Source organism: Marmota marmota, unplaced genomic scaffold (assembly GCF_001458135.2).
Source record: "Marmota marmota marmota unplaced genomic scaffold, marMar, whole genome shotgun sequence".
NCBI lineage: Eukaryota > Metazoa > Chordata > Mammalia > Rodentia > Sciuridae > Marmota > Marmota marmota.
Window position 1 is genome coordinate 15118337 of NW_026000242.1, and position 24555 is coordinate 15142891.

At 38.3% G+C, this 24555-nt stretch overlaps 1 protein-coding gene across 3 annotated transcripts in view; it reads left to right on the forward strand.

The window, feature by feature from the left end:
- The first annotated feature begins 533 nt into the window (after positions 1–533).
- The window catches only part of Exph5 (exophilin 5), a 92680-nt gene continuing 68658 nt past the window's right edge, over positions 534–24555 (forward strand). The window contains exon 1 of one of the 3 annotated variants that reach the window (XM_048795894.1): positions 534–556. Coding sequence is in view for 2 of the 3 variants with exons in the window: in XM_048795893.1 (XP_048651850.1) it covers positions 17013–17131 (119 nt within the window). In the remaining variant the exon portion in view is untranslated. Of the gene's footprint in view, positions 557–16802; positions 17132–24555 lie in introns of those variants that run through there. The other 2 variants (XM_048795893.1, XM_015489916.2) reach the window with 2 other exon arrangements.

Here is a 24555-nt window from a genome sequence, read left to right on the forward strand (position 1 = left end):
GTTACAGACTGCAATGTGCCTAAGTATTTCTTTAGGGCACTTATTTAAAAGGCAAATTCTGGTGAACCCATAAGTTTGTATTTTTTTAACATTATCTTCAGATAATCCTCTGAGAAATATCAGTTTATGAGGGAAATAAAAATGTATTGGAATTAGTTAAAAATGTATGATTTGCCAGAAAGGTTAGAATGTAATTTTGTTCAATGCAGACATGATTTTTAAAAATTGGTTCATGAGGAAGAGTTCTAGACCTAACAGGACAGAGTCCCAGAGCTACAGAAATGTCCCTAACTAGATTTGGTTTAAAAGAAGGCAGGTGGCAAGTACCTGGGCCCTTATGCAACTCCGGGTGGAGGTAAGAAAGATTAGTGAAGAGAAGGGATTGTCACATGTATAAATCATCCTGTGAGGAAAGTGGATAATTGCTTGGCGTTTAGGTAATTATGCATGCAAATTAGAAGAGCACATATATATGTGAGCCAAACAAAACAAAACAATTGTTAATACATTCTAGATCCACCATGCCAGTCACACCATCATTTCCAGCTGCCCAGATGTAAGTACCAGTAGGGACGTGGTTTCCAATTGTTTGATGTTCTGATAGTCTTATATGGAAGCAAGAATGTTTTATTTAGAGGGTGTTTTATACAATAAATGAGGAAAAATTGTGATGGATTATTTTCTAGTAGACTCCATATTCTCCCCACACTAAATACCAGAAAACTTTTAATAAATATAAGTATTACTGAGTTTAAAAAGCAATTTTTGCTCTCAGTGTTACTACTGAGTACTCCAGCATTGAATTCCAGGATTCTTCCTTCTTTAGTTCTTTCAGTTCTTCAAGGCATGTGAGTAACATGTGTGTGATAAAGGGAACAAAGAGAAATGAAACTCTTCCTCCTTTTTTTTTCTAAAATCTTATATTGGATGATGATATTTTCACAAATAATGCTTTACATTCATACTGCACTATCTCTGTTGTTTGGCCCAGATGATGTCCTTCTTCTCATTCTCAGATTCTTTTTTAAAGTTGATTTTTAAAAAAATAAATGACAGCAGAATGCATTATAATTCTTATTATGCGTATGCAGCATAATTTTTCATATCTCTGATTGTATATAAAGTATGTTGACACTGATTTGTGTCTTCACACATGTACTTTGGATAATGATGTCTATCACATTCTACCATCCTTGCTAATCCTCTGCCCCCTCCCTTTTCCTCCCACCCCTCTTCTCTATCTAGAATTCATTTTTTCCTCCCATGCTCCCTCTCCCTACCCCACTATGAGTCAGCCTCCTTATATCAGAGAAAACATTCAGCCTTTGTTTTTTGGGATTGACTAATTTAGCGTTATCTTCTCTAACGCCATCCATTTACCAGCAAATGCCATGATTTTTATTCTCTTTTATCGCTGAGTAATATTCCATTGTGTATATGTGTCACATTTTTTTTTATCCATTCATCCACTGAAGGGCATCTAGGTTGGCTCCACAGTTTAGTTATTATGAATTGTGCTGCTATAAACATTGATGTGGCTGTGTCCTGTAGTATGCTGTTTTTAAGTCTTTTGGGTATAGACCGAGGAGTGGAATAGCTGGGTCAAATGGTGGTTCCATTCCAAATTTTCTAAGAAATCTCCATACTGTTTTCCATTTCGGCTGCACCAATTTGGAGTCCCACCAGCAATGTATGAATGTAACTTTTCCCCACATCCTCGCCAACACTTATTGTTGTTTGTCTTCATAATAGCTGCCATTCTGACTGGAGGGAGATGGTATCTTAGAGTAGTTTTGATTTGCATTTCTCTAATTGCTAGAGATGATGAGCATTTTTTTTATATATTTGTTGATTGATTGTGTATTCTCTTCTGAGAAGTGTCTGTTCAGGTCCTTGGCTCATTTGTTGATTGGGTTATACACCCTAGAGATTAGTGCTCTATCTGATGTGTGAGGGGTAAAAATTTGCTCTCAGGATGTAGGCTCTCTGTTCACCTCACAGATTGTTTCTTTTGCTGTCATTCTCAGATTCTTATTTCAAAAAATTTCTGTTTTTAGAACTCCTAATGTCTCCAACTTTTCTTGAGACTCAATTTCAATAAAAATCCAATCATTTAAGTTCTCTGTGGTCTCTGAAGAAAAAATGAAAATGTTCTCTGTGGTTTCTAAACTTTAAAATTCTGTAAGTGATGTGAAAAAAGATTGAAACTGGATCAGAATATATGAGTTTAACAAAAAGAATCAACATAGGGTCCTGCTTCACTGGGTTTATCTCTAGCTAAGAATGAGAATTCTGTGAACAAAATTTCCATAAAGAATCCTAAGTGCTATGATAAAAGTTCATATGGGTAGATGAGGCTTGAGGGAGGCTGTCTTCAGGCAGGGATGAATCATAAGGGGAGGGATGGGGAGAGGCTTCATACATGAAGTGAGTCTCAGCAGAGTCTTAAGTGTGAAATGCTGTCTATAAAAAGATTAAAATCAAACTTAAAAATCTCAGAAGGAAAACAATTTAAAATATCTAAAAAATACGTGAATAATTTGATTTTTAAGTTGCGTGGGGTTGATTCATAGGTGGAAAAGTTTTGGGGAAAGTAGAGCAGGTGGGTTGGAGCAGGTACAAAGGACTTGGTGAAGTAAGTAGCTGAGCCCAGCCTTAGAATGGGTTATAGAAAAAGACAGTGGGGGAGACTGGAGAGCGCACAGCTGGGAGAGTCTGCTCTAATGCGTCCTCTACTCTATCACACAACCGATCTTTTGTAAGAGTAGCATCAATTTCTCTGGTCCTTTCCCATGACTTTCACTTGTGAACCTCAGGCCAGAGCTGCTCAGACACTGAGACCTTGCAGGCAGCAAAGTCACTGCCTTTGTGACCAGTCCACTCTGGAAATGATGGGACTTTGGGGATGAATAGATTGACACTCTTGTCCTAGAAGTGGTACTTACTACCACCTGAGTACACACCCGGATCTCAGTAATCTTGCTCTTGATAAATCTTCTTCTTGTCCATTGACCTCTCCTTTTCTCAGTCCTTCTGATTCAGTTTCCTCCAACTCTGCTCCATCCAATTCAACTTCTTCCCAAACTTATTGTCTTATGACCTCCGGAACCCTAATTAATTTTGCCAAAATTTCCTGTACATTTACAGACCTTTCTTTGAGTGTTTCTTCCTTCTTTATCCTAAAACTGATTTCCTCCTCATGACCTCATTTAGTTCACTCACAATGTTATATGAATACCACTTCTATCTAGGATAGAAGTTTTGACCAAAGATGGTGGCTGCTTCTTATGTTAGCTTCTGCCTCTTGACGCTGGGGTCTCAGGACTCTCAGATATTGGTATTCTCCTTGACCTCCACATCCACTTCCAGGTCACTTTAATAACCATTGTTCTTTAGCATCATCTTCTTTAAAAGTCCTTCTCTCAGTGTTCCCATTGGTGCCCCTTTCTGTCACATATAAACCAGGGCACTCACTTATAGAAAACAGGCTGGGTTCAGACCTCCCCAGTAGAAAAATCATCTGAGTTCTAATTTTCAATAATAATATACAAAAAAAAATACAAAAAATGCCAAGAGGTTGGATAGGGTAGTGAAATGAGGATGATTAAAAGGAAAGCAGGTTTTCTTTAAACAGTAAAAGTGTTCAACCTTCCTTCAATTAAACATAGCTGAATGTTATTTAACTGCCCAACTCTGAAAATCAAAAACAGATTAACTAGTTAGGCACAGTGGCGCATGCCTAAAATCTCTGCAGCTCAGGAGTCTGAGGCAGGAGGATTGTGAGTTCAAAGCCAGCTTCAGCAACAGTGAGGAACTAAGCAACTCAGTGAGACCCTGTCTCTAAATAAAATACATAAAAGGGCTGGGGATGTGGCTCAGGGGTCGAGTGCCCCTGAGTTCAATATCTGGTACCCCCCCAAATAAATAAAAAATTTAAAAAAACAGATTAACTACCATCAGAATAATTCTTCTGCTCCTGAGCACTAGATACGTTTCTTAATGTGTATTTATTTATGGATAATGGCCTCTTATGCTTCCTGACATTGCAGGATCCCAGCCATCTTTTCCCTCAGATGTCTAAAATCTTCACTTGCTCCTCAATTTTCCAGGAAGTCTTGCTCCTTATGGTTACTAGATGGCTATTAGGAACTGCTTTCCATCCACAGGTAGAGATCCTTCTTGTTGCAGCATTCAGAGTCATGTGGAGCACCAGGCTATAAATCAGAAACAGAGTGGTTGTGTCTTGCAAGTGTTTATAGCTCCTTTGACTTAATACTTCCTACTTAACTAATCCTAAACTTCATGTTTTAGTAAGATTGAGTTAATGAAGGCATTCTGCTTGATGCACTGAGGTTATATTTGGACTATTCCCTAGACAACTAGGGTGAGGGCAGATAAGTTTACAATTTTATTAACAGGGAAAAAACAGTTAAATATGATTTTAACAAGTTGTATTGAGATGGCATTCACCTAACAGATTTAATCATTTTAACATGAAAAATTTTGTGGCATTTAGTTCACTCACAATGTTGTATGAATACCACTTCTATCTAGGATCAAAATATATCAGTACCTTCAAAGGAATCCTATACACATGGAAAATGATTTTCAAACCATCCTAGGGATTTATATATAATTTGCACAATATTTGCCATATGTATAAGATTTATATTTCCTTTTCTCTTATTTATTTTCCTACTGATCCCATTTAACCCACTTTAAGTTAAAGACACCTTTGTTGAAGTGGGAGTCCTAGGAGGACAGCAAATTATGTAGGAGGAAAACTCTCTGTCACAGGTAACCTGTAATTCTAAAATATTGCTGAATAATATAAATCTACATAAAAGAGAAGTATCCAAGGGCTGGAGCTGTAGCTCAGTGGCAAAGCGCTTGCTCTGCACATGTGAGGCACTGAGTTTGATCCTTAGCACCACATAAAAATAAATAAATAAAATAAAGACCTGCTGTCCATGTACAACTACCAAAAAAATTTTTTTTTTAAAAAAAGGAGAGGTGTCTGAGATAAGGACAAATAACTGCTTTAAAAGATCAAGGCAGGAATTTGGAGGAAATTAAACTAAAAAGAGAATTAGAATAGAAAAGTAGAGAACAGCCCTAGAATGATGCCTGGCACATGGCAGATGACCAGTAGGTATTAGCTGAATGAAAGAATGAACAAAGACAACTTTGAGCAAGTTAATCAAAACAACCTAGAATGAATGACTACACTGAGAATCGATGCAGGATGCAAGGAGTAGGGTTTCAATAGAGAAATTTGATAAGCTGGGAAATGTATTAAATGGTTATTGGTTCATTGCAGTTGGACAGTCTTGAAAATGAACAGGAGGGAAATATAAAGAATCCATCATTTCTGGGCTCAGGATGTAGCTCCGTGGTACAGCACTTACCTAGCATTCCCAAGACTCTGGGTTCAATCCCCAACACTGTAAAAAATAATCTTTCATCTAGTGTTTAAACAGTTACACCAAAGGGTAAAGGATAAATGTTTCCAAAGCTTTCATTGCTTATCATATCTAAAGATTATAAGAATATAACTCTCTGGGAAAAGTACTGATTGAATTATAATACTTAAGGTTTTAACAAAAATAGAAGGGCATATGCTATTATGTAAATTGTTTATAAGCTTGGATCACACCTATTGTGTTTATACATTTGTGTGACCATTTCTTAGTCAGTTTTGGGGATACTCTTTCTGGTTTATATCTCTTAATATGTTAAGTGCCTTTTCCCCCATGACTATGGGTTAAAATATGCTATTAATTAATTAAAAAGTCTGTCTATCTAGTCAACCCCTGGGTCAGAAGAGCATTTGGTATGATACATACCATCATGTGATGATTGGTAATATAATTAAAGCACTGGCATTATTCATCAACACAATAATTAGTTTAATAGGATTTAGTAAGACCTAAGTTATTCTAAAAGAGTAGTCATTAGTGCTCAATTAGGCCTTCTAACCTAGGGACAGCAAACAAGCATGACATATTTTTACCTCCAGCCAAAATGTTCTACTACCCAAGAAAGCCCCTCATTACAGATAATTCTTGCAGATCCTCACGCTCAGCTCAGGATTTAGCATGCTTCTCCATGCTCTGCAACAACTTCATATGTTCTTTCAGCTGTTCTTATTTAGAAAGTAGATATCCCTATCCTGGTGGATGGCACTAGAGAACATTGTATTTGTCATCCAACTTGTTACTTGATGATAAACTTCCATCCATGTTAAATAACAAATATAACCAGAGAAAATCAAATGCCAGAGAATCCTGATATGTGTGTATGGCTTACATATTTTTTGAAGCATGCCTCATCCATGAGAATAAATGACTAGTAAAGGAAACAAAGGAACAGAAAATATAGTACTTAGAATACTTCCAAACTGTCATGGAGGTTAAGTTAGGGAAGCCTTGATTAGTTAGTTCTGCATTAAGGATTTAGCCAGAAACTAGCTTGGTACTAATAACGAATTTAGAAACAAGAAATGCAATTATCACATTCTACTTAATAGAAATTTGCCTACTTAAATCACAGTGCAAATTTTGAAGAACTACAATACTGTTACTGTGCTTGTCCTGTTAAACAGATAACAATTTTATGTAGTTTAAAACCGAGGTTTTTAAGTAAAAATGAGAAAAAAATTACATTAATCAATTCTCTTTAAAAGGCACAAAGGAGAAAAAAAAGCCTTCCAGTTTAGTCTGAGACACAATTTGATTAGATGTAAGTGGCATATTAATTAATTGCATTGATCTAATTAATTAGAGGTTACAAAGAGGTTGCTGCACACCTGAGGATGGGGAAAGGAAGATTTAACTTTCAATCTCACTCCTTTTATTCTGAATGGATGTCTCTTTGAAACATGGAAGGGACTGAGCTCAGTCTTCTGTATTGTAATTTTTGGCCACTAGATTCCACTTCCCCCACCTCTCCATACAATACAGAAGTAGTACAGGGAAAAGTCTTTTTTTTTTTTTCACCAATCTTGTACATTCCAAGTTACTCAGAGGGCAACCTCCTGGACTCAAGCAGCAAAATCAGATTCAATTGATTAGAATTATGGAAGCAAACATAAGCCTTTGATTTAGAAAAAGTGAGTTACTGATAAAGCTTTTTTTTTTTTTTTTAGTCATGGATGGACACAATATCTTTATTTTGTTTGTTTATTTTTACGTGGTGCTAAGGATTGAACTCAGTGCCTCATGTGTGCCAGGCAAGTGCTCTGCCACTGAGCCATAACCCCAGGTTCTGATAAAGTTTTTTTATTCTTTTTTTCTTTTTCTTTCTTTTATGGCACTGGGAATTGAAGCTAGGGGCATTCTACCACTGAGCTAGATCCCTAGCCCTTTTTATTTCGAAACAGAGTCTTGTTAAATTGCTGAGGCTGACCTTGAACTTTCATTCCTCCTGCCTCAGCCTCCCAAGTACTGGGATTACAGGAATATGCCATCCTCGTATGTGATAACTGAGAACCTTCAAGTCTTTTACTGAGAGCAGTCATGGGACTTATCCCTCCTCCCCATCAGCATTGTAGATACTCTCACAATGCTGCTTTTCTTACTTATGGAAGATTTCCCAAGAATAAACAAAAAAGCTTTCTTTTCCAGGTGTACACATTGTTAGTGAAAGGTCACTGTCCTCTGGAAAGAAAGGCACACAGAAGTAGATAGAATTGCCCTACGAAAGCGTGTCCAAAGAATCAATACTATAAAATGCTAGATCTGGTTCCTGGGGTAAAATAAAGGCATCAACAATCTTATTTCTGTAAAACACTTTAAAGTTCTCAAAGGAACTTTGAAACTTAAAATCCAACTAGATTTTGAAATTCTACAGAAGTCTTTCAGTAATAGTACTAAAAACGTTTATCAAAATATGCACCACTCTGATTACAACTGTTTTGAATATGTGTTTATAGACATGTGTTACAGATGACATTTTATCTAGTTTAAAACTTAGGTTTTTTGAATCAAATAGGGAAAAAATACAAACGTTAATAAACTGTCTTTAAACCACACAGTGGGAAGGAAAACAATTTCTGGCTTAATTTGAACTACCATTTGATTAGATTAAGTGGTATATTAATTGCAATGATCCAGATAATTAGAGGTTGCAAAGAGTCTGTTGCACACCTGTGCATGAGGAAAGGCAGCCTTTCAGTCCCACTCACTATACACATGCACACATGGGCAAAGAACTTTGGGATGGTATTCAAATATGGAAAGAGTCCTTGAATTAGGATGATAGAATTATAAATCTTTTTTGTTGTTTACTTTGGTGTCATTTTCAATTTAAAACACTTTTAACCCTTATATCACAAATATTTGAAGTGAGTTCTACCCAGAGGCAAGAGTTCCTCTAGGTTGGGGTCAAGGAGAGAAGAGAAGGTATTGGCAAATCCTTTGCCATCCCAGAAACTGGGCAGGTATAAGGAGGAAAATGTACTGGGAAGTGTCACCCCCACTTCTCTCCACATTAAGCACTTCACATATGTTATCAGATTTAATTCTACAACCTTATAAGGGGGGCATTATTGTTATCCTCAGTTCACAGATGAAGAGATGAAATAACAACCCGAGGTCACACGTCTAAAAAATGGTGTAGCCAGAGCTTGAACCAAGGACTTCTGACTCCAAGCCCAAGCCCCTAGAATAAGATCTAAATACTCTGACCTTGGCCTAACCACCTTATCAGGTCCATATCTACTTCTCAGACATTTCTTTTATATCTCTTTTCCCTGCATTTACCGTGGTCCAGGAACATCAGCCCAAAGCCTGCCAACTCCTGCCTCTGCATCTGAGTCCTTGCCCCAGCTCACAAAGCCATTCTTCTGGCTCTTTTCAAGGTTAGGTCCTTGACAACCCTCAGATTACCACTTCACTGTCAGTTCGGAGTGGGCTTCCGGACCCCTTCAAGTTAGGTAGCAAAGTTCTCTTTGTAATGTTAGTTTTCTTCAGAGTACTTATTGTAGTTAGTAAATCTTTTATTTATGTATGTGTATATCGTCTGTCTCTTCCCTCAGGAACACAAAGTCCAGGAGGCTACACATCTGTTTGGTTTTGTACCTCTGTGTTTCTAGCACCTGGCATGGGGTTGAACATTTGTTCAACATAGCAGGTTGAGCGAATACTAAATGCCTTTAACCACTAAGCCACATTATCTGGGGCAGGAGCCCCGTGGATTATGTCTTATATGAAGATGACATAAATTCAAAAGATTTTACAAATAGCACATAAGTCTACTCTTTGTCCTCATTTTTCAAACTCAAGCCAATTCGAGGAAATCTCTGCACTTATTTTCCTACTTCTTTACATGTCTGGCTTCTTATCTTTCCAGTCTCCACTACTCTGGCATCTGGTCATTGTCTTCCCTGGCTGACCACTCTGGCTGAACCCTCTCTCCTCCCCTCCCTGTTTGTTTGATTCATAGCACTTACCACACTCTTAATTTATGTAGATTTATTCCCAATAATATTCTTAAGGGCAGGAACACCTTGCTTAAGAGGTGTCCAGAACATTTCCCAACATGGTGGACATTGCATAAATATTTGTTGGATGATACAACATGACGGCCACTTATATGTATCCTCTTTCTAGTTCTAATAGTTTTTAAATGGATTTCTTTTTATTTTCTAAGCAGATAATCATCATCTATTACAAATTTTCTCTTTCTTGAGAGTTATACCTCATTGCTTTTTCTTTTTATCCTATTGATTAATGCTACCAGAAAGAGAAGGTAGCTTTAATTTGTTCTTACTTGCCGCAGTCTGGCTGGGCACAAAATCACGAGCCACTCAAGCAGGAACAAACTTTATTTTTGAAACTGCCGCCAATGCCCCGTATGCTCCTGGGAAGATTGCCTACCGACCCACGCGGCATTCTCCTGGACCCCAACAGGAAGTCCCTCCTCAGGAATTCCCTCCTACCGCACTTCCCCAACCAATGGGAACTCTCCAGGAGTCCTGTAGCAGGCCGAGGTGGACAGCAGGAGTCCAATATCCATATGAATGCAGATCTTAACATAATCATATCATCTCAATGGCTTGCTGGCGTCACCTTTCAACCAAAAATGCTATGCATCATATTATTTGGCTGTGGCTCTTAGCACTTACTAAATGAACTCATCATTAATTATAACATTAGTATTGTCTGGGATGGACTGTTCCTTATCATATCAAGGAAACCTTCCAATTCTAGTTCACTAAGGATGCTAAATCTAGTTTTATGTAGTTTAATTCTAACACAAAATAATCTTGAATTTTATCAAAAACATTTTGATCATAGAATTTGCTTCCATTAAGGATGATAAAGTAAATCATGTCAATTTAGATATATGCTTTATTCCTGGAATAAAGGAATATTCAGCCATCTGATGTTTTTCTACTTTTTTGGTTTTTTGGCATTTGTTTTTTCCTAGGATTTCTTTACATCTCCAAAGGCACTAGGGAAATTACAGTTTTTTGTATTGACCTATTTTTTTCAGGTGTTGCTATTAGGATAATAAATTCATACAGCATCTGGAAATATTTACTTTTTTCTGTGTTTTGAGCAGTCCTGGGTGTTTACACACATCTCAGAGCCCACTGCCTCTCTCCTTCATCCTTCAGGTGGAGTGGGAACACTGAAAGCCCCTTACAGTGAATGTGTGGGGCCAGGCAGAGTTGAATGTTTACAATTAGGATAATATTAGTGTGTGCTGCTCAGTGCCAGATTTCATCAGATTTTTGTTTGGTTTAGTTTGGGTTTCGGGGTTTTTTTTGTTGTTGTTTGGTTGTTTGGTTGGTTGGTTGGTTGGTTTTGGTCAGGTCAATTTTGAGATCTAGACATCAGATTTATTGAATTCTGACATGAAAGAGTCAGAGGCTCTTGACCCCCTTGCCTCATTTGATATTTGGGATTTCAGTGTCATACACTCCTGCCATACATCACATCAGGGCTCAGTGACTTGTTTAAACACTCCAGAAGTCTCTGGTTGTCACTATGATCTTACATAATGTTCAGATGATTCAAGGGTCCCCAGTAACAGGTTATCCTAGGAAGTCTAGGCAGCCACATAAAGGAATATTCTAGGAGACTATTATAATAATGCTATTTCTATTTTAAATAAATTTATATGGAAAATGGGACTATATGGACATAAACAAAACTATTATTTATTTATAATAACGAAAAATGATATTAATAATGACATTAATACATTAATAAATACATTAACAGTTAATGGGATTATTGATTAAAATATCAATACTTTTCACTTTTTTCCATAGTCCTACATTTACATATGATGAACATTATTGGGGAAAAGCCCATTCCTTCACTTTTCTAGGAGGGGAACTCTATGACTTGAATAATTTCCAGCCTCTCTGTATGACCCTTACCTGTTCTTTCTCAGAGTATGTGGAAGCGTAAATTACCTGACTGGAGGTTGGTAAGGGTATGAACTCCTCCATACAAGCTTTTTTGGGGGAGAGGAGGTACTGGGATTGAAGCCAGGGATGCTTTACTATTGAGCTCTATTGCCAGGCTTTTTTATTTTTTATTTTGAGACAGAGTTTTGCTAAACTGCTCGCGGTCTTGCTAAGTTGCTGAAGCTGGCCTCAAATTTTCTCCTGCCTTTTGAACCACTGGGATTACATGTGTGCACCCCTGCACCCAGCTTGGTCCATGGTTTTTAGCAGAGTGGAATTAACTTGTTAGAAAGTTTGAAGCATTTGGTGATCATTCTCTCTGCTCCCTGGCTATGCCTATCACGAATAACATATATTCTCCAAATCCAAGTCTCCCTTTGGTGTTCTACCTCAGGGTGAGATTTGGAAGGGTCACACTAGTAAGGCTATTTAGCTACAGAACTAAGACACATTTTTCCATTAAAGTTTGTCAGTAATAAACCTCAGAATTGGGCTTCATCAATCTGAGATATATATATATGTATATATATATATATATATATATAGAGAGAGAGAGAGAGAGAGAGAGAGAGAGAGAGATTTTTTGACAATAAGGATTTCTGATTTTGTGAGTATATAGACATATTTGAGTATCTTTTAAAGTCACAAAAACAGATTAATGCTACATTAAGATCAGATTTTCCTTCTAGTTGTATCACTTAACATTTTGACCTTGAATAAGACATTATATATACCTCCAAAAGCTTTCATCTTTTCATTTGTAAATGAGATAATTTATGCAAACCACTTAGTCTAGTGCTTGATACAGTTCTNTGTATAAGAGACAGTATATATAGAGAGAGAGAGAGAGAGAGAGAGAGAGAGAGAGAGAGATTTTTTGCTTAGCCCAACAAATAGGTATCACTTTTGTAATCAAAGAAAATAATATTTTCATAATTGTAGGCTGCTTTATGAGCAAATAATATTAGTCGGTACCATTTATTGAACACTTATTAATTGCTTTATTTGTACCATCTCATTGAATTTTTACAATTCAATTATGATCTTCCTTTCAAAAGTTTTTTAAAAAGCTAAAATTAATTATGATCTGATATTTTTATGGACTCTACTCTCATAATTGTGGATATAGAACTGAATCCTCAAACGGAACTAAAAAACTAGTTCTAATCTAAATTTGCAAAGCTATTCACTGAATAGTTAGAACAATGAAAACGAAATGAACAACTGTGCAAACTCTTTTCTGAGTTTTACATCTCTTGTTTAATAATAAAGGTCAGTTACCAAAATCAATCAAGTTAATAAGTTACAAGAATTTGCTTGTTTAACTAAAGGCTACCACCAAACACACCCTATGACCTATTATTGGAAGGCATCTGGATTGTCCAGGGAGAAGAGCCAAAACTTGCTACAAAGATACTTCTGTGAAAACAGAATCTATTGAGCTGCTTTTCAATGGCCTGCTAGGGTCATAGGTGACTTTGAATGATAAAAGTTTAGACATTCAAATAAGTGTTGTGATCATGTTTTCTCTTGGCTGGGTGGTTGTAAAGCAAGAAACAAAACTCTGCTGGGGATGTGACCAACAAGAGCCTGGAGAAAATAAGACTATGGGAGATGTCTAAAGAGTATTCTTTTCTATTGAGCTTGTTTAAAAACAAACTGATGAGCATCTCTTTAGTTGAGAACCTGGGAAGAGATTACCAGGGTTACCAGATACTGAGATGGAAAATTAGTGCTTACTGCTGCCTGCACAAGCCCCTAAAACAAACTTTGACAATTATTTTTATTTTGAAAGTACTGTGATTATAATCCCAATGAAACTAATCTATATGTTTTCCAGGACAATCCCCAAAGCCTTGTAAATTTCTCAATATAAAATGTCAGCATAAAAATTTCTTAATAGTGTGCTCTATTGTGCCACAACCCAGGGTGGAAGCATGACTCAGTGCTGATGTGCTTTGTGGGATAGGCTTGGTCATTCAAAGTTCTGACCTCAGCCTCTGCTCCCTGTCCATCCTTTGCTGCAAACATGTTATCTAGTCCAGGGTTTTGGCAATCATCTTCAAGCAGATGACTTCCAAATCTACTTCTCCATCCCTGCTTCGAAAATTCTGGTTCTACATTTATCATATTTGTTGGGTATCCCCACATGAAGGAATTGCAGGCACTCCTTGTGTCTAAAACTGAACACCTGATCTCTAGAAAGAGATCGTTTCTGGTACCATCAAATAGACTAATTTCCTTTCAAACACTTGTGAAATCTTGCATCATCTTTGTGAATCTTTCTTGGGGGGATGGGGAGTATGGTGAGGATTGTACTTAGCGGCAGGCAACCACTGGGCTATATCCTTGGTCCTTTTTATTTTTATTTTAAAACAGGGTCTTGCTAAGTTTCCCGGGCTGGCCTTGAACTTTGGGATCTCCTACTGCAGTCCCCTGATTCATTTAGGATTACAGGCATGAGCCTTCACACCAGACTGAATTTTTCTTTCTTAACCCCCTATCTAACAAGTTATTAATTCCAGCTCATATCCTTGGACTACAGCCCTCTTTTCTGCTATCACCGCCACTGCTTTGTTCAGGCCCTCCTCCCCCTTTCTCCAGCATCAGCATAATACAATGGTTTCTTTGCTGCTTTCTTCCCTCTACTCTTCCTTGTCTCCTACTATCAGAGTTATCTTCCCAAAGTTCCATTTTAAATGTATAGTTGTCACCCCTCAAAACTTGTATTGGTTCCTCATTGCTCACACAATGAAGTCCAGAATCTTTAGCATGGTATTCACAATAAGATCTCAGCCTTTTTCCTCCTTATGTACCATGCATGCTAGCCTACTGCCTCAAAACATTCTTTTTCATTACTGTACCCACCCCACATGGAGTCTTTTTGGAGTTTTTTTTTTTTAATTAATTGTTCCATTCATGAAATGTTAATATCACAGATATACTGTATATCTGTCTAGGTATTGTACGTTTATCTATGATCTATACATAAAAAGAGTAAGATTTTGCCCCTATTGAGAATGTATGTTCTAGCCAAAACAGATCATCACTAATCCCTGAATATGTACCTAAATTTTCTATCATCCAAATTTTTGCTCACTCTGACCATTAATCAAAGATAATGGAACAGGAAGATTCCTAGAGTGTACATGGGTCATCCAATGTTCCCCTTGCGTAGAATAGACTTGCATGTCTTCTCTCATCACCCTCTATTTTTTCCTATTGATATCTGACCCTTCATGTTGCAACCTAAATAGACTACCCTCTTCTCTGATCTTCTTAGCTAGAACTAGATTCATGTTCATGGAATCTTTTTACTATGTAGTTATATTTCTACTCATGTTTTCTTACCCACTTAATATTATTTATATTATAAACTTTCTAAAGACAATGAGCAGGGCTGGCAGCCCATGCCTGAAATCCCAGCAACTTGGGAGGCTGAGGCAAGAGGATTGCAAGTTCAAGGTCAGCCTTAGCAATTTGGTAAGGCCCTAAGCAATTTGGCATGATGCTGTCTCAAAATAAAATAAAATAAGGGGTGGGGATGTAGCTCAGTGGTAATTGGAGTATTCAATATCTTCATGTAAGAAACACCAGAATATGTTGGTTGAAACTAACCAATATATACTATCAACACTGATATATTGGGAACAGAGTAAAAACTCTTGGGTTCTCATATTTAAAAGCCCCATGTGTATGCCCAATAAATGAATAAATGAACACACGAGAAAAATAGGACACTATATACAAGACACACTCTCAAACCACCATCATTAACATATAAACAATTTTATTTATTTATTTTAATTAGGTATATATGACAGCAAAATGCATTTTGATTCATTGTACACAATTGCAGCATCCCTTTTCATTTCTCTGGTTGTACATGATACAGATTCGCACCATATGTGCAGTCAATCATTCATGCACCTAGGATAATGACATCCATCTCATTCCACCATCTTTCTTGCCCCAAAATACTCCCTCCACATAAACAATTTATAAAGGAACTCTGTGTTGTATGACACTAATGTACATAATTACTATACCCACAGAAAGTTATTTAAATGGCTAGTTTCCCAGACATGTTTTAAATAATGATTAAGAGTTATTTTTGATTTCAGATTCTTGTTAACTGATACAAAATCTTTTGGTGGGAGGGACCGGTGCTATGTATTGAGCCCAGGAGCACTCTACCACTGAGCTATATCCCCAGCCCTTTTAAAGTGTCTCACTGAGTTTCTGAGGCTGGCCTCAAACTTCCCATCCTCTGCCTCAGCCTGGGATTACAGGCATGCTCCACAGTGCCGTGGTCAGATATAAAAATCTTTATTGGGTTTATTTACCATGTGAAGAGATGATACATTTGGACATACATTTTATTTTTTTAATGCTTATTCTTACGTTTTAGGTGGACACAATATCTTTATTTTACATTTACGTGGTGCTGAGGATCGAACCCAGTGCCTCGTGCATGCTAGGCGAGTGCTCTATCACTGAGCCGCAAACCCAGCCTCTGGACATACATTTTAATGTTAGCAATCATCACCACATCATAAGGTGACCAAATTCAAGCTATTGGGGCAGGAAAGTCCATCTGACAAATTTGTTTTTATGTAGGAAGTGAAGTCAAAAGAAGAGGCATACTTTCTGAAAAGCCTTAACAATTAAAATATACACACACACACACACACGTCTATGGACATTTCCATCATACTTTACTATAATTTACTTTCTAGGAAAGCTATTCCTGTGGTTTCACAGGATTACATTTCGCTTCAGTCAGAGGAGCTTTTCACCATCTCTTTCCCCAGCCAGCGCAGTCTTCCAAAATAACATAAACGGGATTTTTGTTTGCTGAATTTCCGAAATCTGAGGATGACTTCCTTGGGGGCAATGAAGTGGCGGTGGTGGGTTACGAGAGATGACAAGTTTGGCAAATATTCGTTTCCAAGGATACCCTAAATTTCAGCCCTTCTGCCAGGTCTGTCCACAAATGGCTGTTAATGTTAGATTATCTCTTCCTGGTCTCTCAAATAGAGAAACCCTTCCACCCGTTCTAAAGCTTCTACCTGCAATTCTATTTTCTATGAGCTCTTAATTATTGAAAGGGAGAATTAGTTATGAATCTCTTTCCTTTTCACTCCTTCTACAAATCAAGCTCAAGTTTTTAGAGCAAAGAGCAACCACCAAAGCAAATACTCTGGGGCCAACACTTCAGCCTAGGCCTCACTTAGGCAGAATTATGTAGGCTTGTTTGCCTACCAAGTCAGAGAGCAGGTGAGGGTGGGGGGAGGAGACGAAGCCGGGCCCGCCTCCCTCGAAATGGGATTGGCTCCTTCTCTGCCTTTAGTCGTTCACTTTGCATCTTGGTTGGACAAGTCGAGAGAAACATGTCATTAAGGTGTTGTCAAAATGATCCCTGTTTATGTGGGCCGTTCCCTAGGTTTGTGGCTTTAGATTTTCCAAGGGGCGGACTTATTGACTATGGGATCAAGTTCGTGAAGCCAGTCTTCTGCAGATCTTGAAAAATGCCATCGTAACAGGAGGCGCCAGGGAGCTTAAGCGTAAGCCACACACAGTAGAGAAAATGACGAAAGTTCCTCAGGGGTTCGATTTCAGTTTTTTAAGTGAGGAAGAAGCCAGGAAGATCCTTCAGGTGCTGGAAAGAAATGAGGAACTACAAAGAGCGGAGAAGGAGAGGATCAGGTACAGAACTTCCTTCCTCTTTTCCTGGGCGTGGGTCCAGCTGCAGCCCGGGGTCCGCGGCTCTCCTAGCGCCGGGCGTGCGCGGGGTAGGTAGGAGCTTGCGTGGGGCACCTGTCCGTCCAGGGCTGCGCGACGCGGATCAGCGAGCTCCGGGCAGATGCTCCGGAGGCTGCGGGTGGGCAAAGGAAGTCTGCGCCGCGTTTCTCTCTGAAGGACTCTTGGAATGCCTGGTTGGTGCTCTGCAGACCCGGTATCCCAGACGGACTCGGACGCGAGTCTTGGATCCTGCAGGATGGTGGCGCATTCTGCCGTGTGTTCCCAGTGGGTCCCTCGGGTTTGTCCTGCCCGGGCTCGGGACACGTGGGCGGTGCTCTGGCGCGCGGGGTCCGGGCGCTATGTGGGCTGCGTGGCCTCGCTGCGCTGGTACTGAGGTGTCTCTTTGGTGGTCTGGGCACCGGGCCTTTTCAGGCAGGTGAAATAATAGGGCGGGGGTGCTATCAAGAGCGGAATCCTGGCAGCTGCGTCCTCTGATGCCCCTTTGCACCAAACCCCAGGGCGGGAGCTCAAGGAACTTGCCAAAGAGAGATTTGTGAGGGTGAACGCGACTTGCACGCGCTGGGTTGGCGGCAGTGGGTGGGTCTCCTTGTGCGTGATGTTGTAAGGAGGAAGTTTCTACGGAATTTCACTGTTGACCTTACAATAAAATGAGGGATTTGTTACTAGCAAAAGAAGTGGGTAATTACCTAGGTTGCAAATTAACCAGTTTTTCTGCTGGGGAAGAACAGGATAAATCCTGGAATGAATTGAAAGTACTTCTCTCACCAGACTTAGATTAGACACATCCAAGGCCTTCTCTAGGTAATTGTGGAAGGGAATTCAGGTCATCACTCTCAGGCCACACAATGTGTGGTGTCCGGTGGAATTTAGAAAGTGGTTTTGTTTGTAATCAACCAACTGGTGATGTGAGTTCTGGATTCTCAATTCTTTCCAGATATCCTCTCCTACTTGCAAAAGTCCTTCAAAGGACACACTTCCAAAAGTCCTTCCAGGACACCCTTCAAATTGGAAATCCCTAATCATTGTAGAACGAATTGGAGTATACTGGGCCCAAATCTCTGTCATTATTCTTTTTCCCTAGACATGACTCTGGAGGAGGAGTGAAATTTGAGGTTTGAGGATATGAATTCATACGTCATACTCTGCCTTTAGGATTATTATTTTATTTTATTGATTGATTTTGGTACTGGTGACGGAACCCAAGGGTACTCTATCACAGAATCACATCCCCAGCCTGTTTTATTTTTTATTTTGAGATGTAGTCTTGCTAGATTGCCTGAACTCAAAATCCTCCTGCCTCAGCCTCCTGAGTGGCTGGGATTCCAGGCGAGCACCACCAGCCTGACTGTCATACTCTGCCTTTAGAAAAATAGGCTTCATTATTTCCCAAAACAGTATAAAAAGTGTGTCTTCCTGAGAACACTGTGTCCACACCCATGTACCTCTATCCACACAAATGTTCATACACAGCACACAACCACACTTGGAAGTCTGAGGAACTTCAGAAAGGCAATGGAGTTTGACTTCAACACATGCATTCCTGAGGCACTAAGAAACTGTGTTTATTTTAATATGTGTTATTGAAAGTGCTCTTGTTTCTGAAGAGGTGGAGCTTCTTCATTGATGCATTGTATATTTGCAGAAATTGAGAAAATAAGAGGAAGGAAGCATCCTTCCAGGATGCTATTAACTCGGCTTCTATATTCTTAGAAATAGTGATATAATTCATTTTTAATTTTCATTCAAGGGAATTTTGACCATTTATATTTGACCCAATGCTTTCCTTGTTGTGTTTTCTCTGTAGCAGCTCTGCGTGCCCACTTCAGTTGACTTTTGAGGAAACGGAATTTGCACATAGATAGAAAAGGCCACTGGGCTAGGTATTGGAAGGCTGGAACACATTTTCTGATTTCATGATGCTCACATCCTAAATGAGGCATTGACAGAAAAAGCCACATGCTAAGACAAAAATCAACATTGTAACTATTAAACTATTAATAGTTACCCAAACAATTTGATAGATGTCATCATTAAAATACAAAAATAATTTAAGGAAAGCAGATGGTTGGGTCAAGTGCTCAAAACAATGATTTCTAGTACTTTCTTTTTCTCTGTTTAATTCTGGCTCTCCTATCAAATACCCATGTCAGGATGCCAGTCTCTGTGGGATTGTTCTGCTCACCTGCTTCAGGCTCACATGCATGGGTCTTAGTAGCAGATACTGACATGCAGAAAGGGCCTGAGGTAACAAGTCAACTTGGCTGTTCTTCTCATTCTCTTGATATGTATGATCATCATATTTTCCAAATAAAAAATTAGGACACATGACTTACAATTCAAGAGTGTGATTTCAGAGACAGTTCAACAGGCCTATCTGAGAGACCCTGGGGGCCTTTTTACTCTATTGTGAAACAGCTTCAAGATCTCTTGGCTAGGACAATAAGGAAACAAATGGGGAAGTTTGGAAAATTAGCAAGATGGGGGACATCTGATTAACTTGGTTGTAACTGTGATAGATGATAGACTTGAGGTATCTACAAGACAACTAAGAAGAAACATTTCATAATTAGAATATAGGACTGGAAAGTCATGGAGGTCCAGAGATATTCAGAGATTGATACTAAAGCTATGAGAGTAGTTGAGTTCCCCTGCAGGAGACAGCAACCCCTGTCCACCCCCACAGAAATGCACCTGAATACACAGAACTTTCCCCTGGTCTCTCATCTGTGCCATATGGTTCTGGGTCCAGCTTCCTGGGAAAGTATCTGCATTAAATATGATAGTAACATAAAAAGTTGATTCAAATTTTTAAGAAAACCACCAAGATTCGAGTTGATAAATAGGCAAAAATAGAAATAAATCATTCACACTATAAGATAACCAAATGGTAAACAAAACAGATGGGGAAATGTTCACTCCCATGGTAATAAATGAAAGTAATCTTGAGATACTATATTTCCACTATTAAAATGACAGAAAAAACTATTGGTGAGGGTTGTAGTAAAATTGATAGACTCTGCATGTTATTAGAGACCTAAGTTCACTACAGGCTTTATAGTGAGCAATACGACAAAATTTATGAAGATATGTCTTGCCCTTAACTCAGTTGTCCAATTTTTGAATATTTCTCAGTGGGAAACAGAAGTAGAGAAGATGGATGCATCAACACTTATTAAGTGCTGCTTTTTGTGTAAAAATAGTAATTATTGTGCCACTAGTAATAGCTCACACGTATTGGGCCCATACTGTATATTGATCATTGTACTAAACATGTTATACAGATTTAATTTACCCTCCCAATAATCTTTTTAGGTACCCTCTTTATAAATTCCACTTTGCAGAGAAGGAAACAACCTGCAAAGGTTATATAACTTGTCTAAATTAAGCAATGGGTCCAGAATTCATTTCAGGACTATCTCAAAATTATTTTATCTATCAGCATTGAGTAATGCTCATAAGCATTCCTTGGGGTAAGTATTATTAATGAGTTTTTATAGAAGGGAAACATATTTAGCAAGGTTAAGGAACTTGTCCAGGGCCACAGTTCACAAATGGCAAAGCTAAAATTTGAACTGAAATCTGTATGGCTCTAAAATTTGCATTGTTTTTACTCTGTGTGTGTGTGCATGCCCAAGCATGCATATAGAAGTGTATATATACATAAATGTCTATATATAAACACATACACATACATATATTGTGTGTATAATATATGTTCTGTATAATCTGAAAAGCATCTTACTTTTTACAAATCATTGAAAACTACTACTGTGCATTTTTCCCACACATCTTTATCATTGGGCCTCATGAATTGAACTCTGAAACAGAAAGTACCAAAAAATTGTCACCTCATCAGCTCACAAAATAGATACAAGTAAATCAAGACTGGTTACTTTTCCCATTGCAGAAAACTTGTAAAGTATCAGTTGGTACAGTGCTTGGTATAATCAAGTTGAAAAACAGCATGTCTAGATTTAGACTGTCTTTCCTCAAGGGTAAGATTACAGTCCAGGATGGTTTTCCAGAATTTATTTGTTTCTGATTGATTTACACTAATGTCCTTGAGCTGTGGAACAGTTCTGAAGGGGACTGTATTTACCCATGTTGTAAAGTGGTTAGTAGCTAATGAAAGCTGAAGTATCCTGCAGAGATTAAACACTAGATATGTACGTTTCCTGTCTCTTCTAGGCTTCTCTCCCAGCCAGTGAAATATGCCTCTAAGAAAGTTTCAAGAGACATTGGACACCAATTTATTGGGCATCTTCTATTTGCCATACACTGTGTTGGCCCTGAGAATACAGCAGAGAATAGAGCCAGATTCTGCCCTAACTGGCCTCAGTCTATGAAAGTTTTTCATTGGTAGTAGGACCTGTGAGATGAAGTGTCCCTATACATATAACTTACCATTAATCAGCCCTATGTGGCCAGGAAAAGTAACCATGAGGAGAATGCCTAGAAGTCATAGGTGTGCCTGAAAGACTTGAGTATTCTGAAACAAGGTATCTGATTAATATCATGTATGTTTCCAACAACATCCAATTAATTAATTCATTTAAACTGAGTGGAGAGTTTTCTTGCATATGTATTCTCTTGCCTAGTTACTCCTGTGGATTGTTCTCTGTGGGCCATACACATGGAACTCCTATAATAAGATACTAGGCTAGGCACAGTGGTGCACGCCTGTAATCCCAGCAGCTCCAGAGGATGAGACAGGAGGATTGCAAGTTCAAAGCCAGCCTCAGAACTCAGTGAGACCCTGTTTGTAAATAAAATACAAAATAGGGCTGGGGATGTGGCTCAGTGGTTGAGTGCCCCTGAGTTCAATCCCCAGTATCCCTCTTCCAAAAAAGATAGCCCATACCTCAAGGTTGGGGAGTAGAGTCCTTTTTAGACTTTATTACTCCATTAACTATTAAAGTCTTTTATGTCTGTTTATCCTCATCTTAAGCCATCTAAAATAGGAATTTTTATATTCTTTTTCAAAAGCTGACAGTAACAATATTAAAGGCTAACATTTGTTGAGCTCTTATTCTATGCTAAGTTCTTCGTGTGCATTATCTAATTTAATTCTCACAACAACTGAATGAATTAAGGGGTATTCTAATCTCCATTCTACAGAGGATGCAAAGACAGTTCGGTATCTTGTTTGAGATAACACCAGGATCTAGGACGTGTCTGATTTGGGAACACATCTGGATGTGACCGCTGTGTAGGACTGCCTCCTATCGTACAAAAAAGTTGAAGTGACTTTCCTTGCAATGCCCAACTAGCTTATAACAAAACCATAGCTGGAATCTTTTCACTTTAAAACTCTTGCTGTTCCCACTGACCATGAAAATAGAGAACACACAATTCTAGGCACTCATATGCCCAACCTAAAGTCAGAAATGTTATTACTAAGAAAAATGGCACAATATAGATATTAAGGGACAATTTATAGTGTCTGCCTATACAGGGAAAATTTACTTTTTAAAAAGCATATATGCATTGTTTAAGGATATACTCCAAACTGTCAAAATGGTATCACCTGGGAATATTTCATGACTCTCAAACACTTTTATTTCTTACAGTTATCATGTGTTATTTTAAAAAGTAATGATAACTTGTATTTTTTTAAATTAACTTTATTTGCAGAAAACATAACTATTTATATTGAAAATCAGATTGAATCTTTTTTTGTTGTTGTTATTGTATTTTTTATACCTTTATTTAATTAATTTATTTTTATGTGGTGCTGAGGATCAAAGAACCCAGTGCCTCACATATGCTAGACAAGTGCTCTACCACTGAACTACAACCACAGCCCCTACTTGTTTCTTTTTATAATAAGAAAATGCAGAATATTTGGTTATTTTTTGCCTCCATAAATGTCCCTTTAAATAATTTATTTTAAAATGTTTAAATGTTTTTTTGCCCGTATCCTTTTCTTTATAATGTTAATGTGTAGATGAGTAAATTGCTTGATTTCTTGTAGTCAAGGACGGTCTCAGGATGAGAGCCTCACACACTTAGTAGGTTCTAAGGACATAGTGAGAGGGCACTGACTTATTGCTGTGCAGGGAATGCAAAGTAAGGGAAAGAAAGATCTGGGGAAACCTTGCAAAGGACAAAGAAGGTCATCCTGAGGTTAGAAAATATTTTCCTTCTTTTTTTTTTTAAAGAGAGAGTGTGAGAGAGAGAGGGAGAAGAGAGAGAATTTTTCAATATTTATTTTCTAGTTTTCGGCGGACACAACATCTTTCTTTGTATGTGGTGCTGAGGATCGAACCCTGGCCGCTCGCATGCCAGGTGAGCGTGCTACCGTTTGAGCCACATCCCCAGCCCTGTTTTCCTTCTTCATCAGCACACATGGTCTTAAAACAGAGAACCATGTGAAGGTCAAAGGAAGGTCAGGTTAAGGTTAGAAAGGAAATGTTCTCCTTCCCTATTAGCGGTCATGGTCTTAAAATCAAGCAGGAGGCCAAGAGCCTCACTAAAGTACTTGCACACATGTGGGTGAATTATGCAGGTCTGTTCTGCAGATTGTTATTTCACAGGCTGTGAAGTTCAAGGGCATAGGCTCACCTCTCTCTCCCTCTCAGGAATGTTTCCTTATTGACATTGTGAATGGCCCTATTAAAAGGCTGTACTTGAAACATTAATTTGGCACACCATAGTAGCCAGCTTCCTCATACCACTGTGTGTTAGCTTTCTAATGATAAAAAAAGAAATAGAGGGCTACAATGACCAAAGCCCCCATCTCCAACAACACATTGTGAGGTTTTATATTACTATCAAGTTTGCCTTGGTTTCAGCTTTTAAAAACAAAGCATTTAACAGCAGTTGAAGGTAGAAGAGATGTAGGGGAGATAGTAAAGGGGAGTGAGTAACCTACTCTGGCAAACACTCTTTTGTTCTGAATCACTATGGTTTGATTTTTTAAAGATATTATTATAGGTTCAAACATTGAGTATATGACCTTTTGAGACTGACCTCTTTAACTCAGTAAAATGCCTTTGGGATTCACACCAGTTGTTATATCAATAATTCATTCCTTTGTATAGCTTATCATTCCATTGTATGGATGTCCATTCATCCCTAGAAGAACATTTGTATTGTTTCCTGTTTTGGATATTGAATAGGGCTGCCACAGACATCTGTGTACAGATGTTTTTGTTTGTTTATTTGTTTTAGTTTTGCTTTTTGCAGTGTTTTTTGTTTTGTTTTGTTTTTCAGTGCTGGGGATCAAACCCAGAGCCTTATAAATAATAGGCAAGCAGTGTAACACTGACCTACATCCCAGGCCTGTGTACAGGTTCGTGTGCAAACATAAGTTTTTATTAGAGTGGAATTGTCAGATTCTTTTTTTTTTTTTTTTTTTCCCCCAA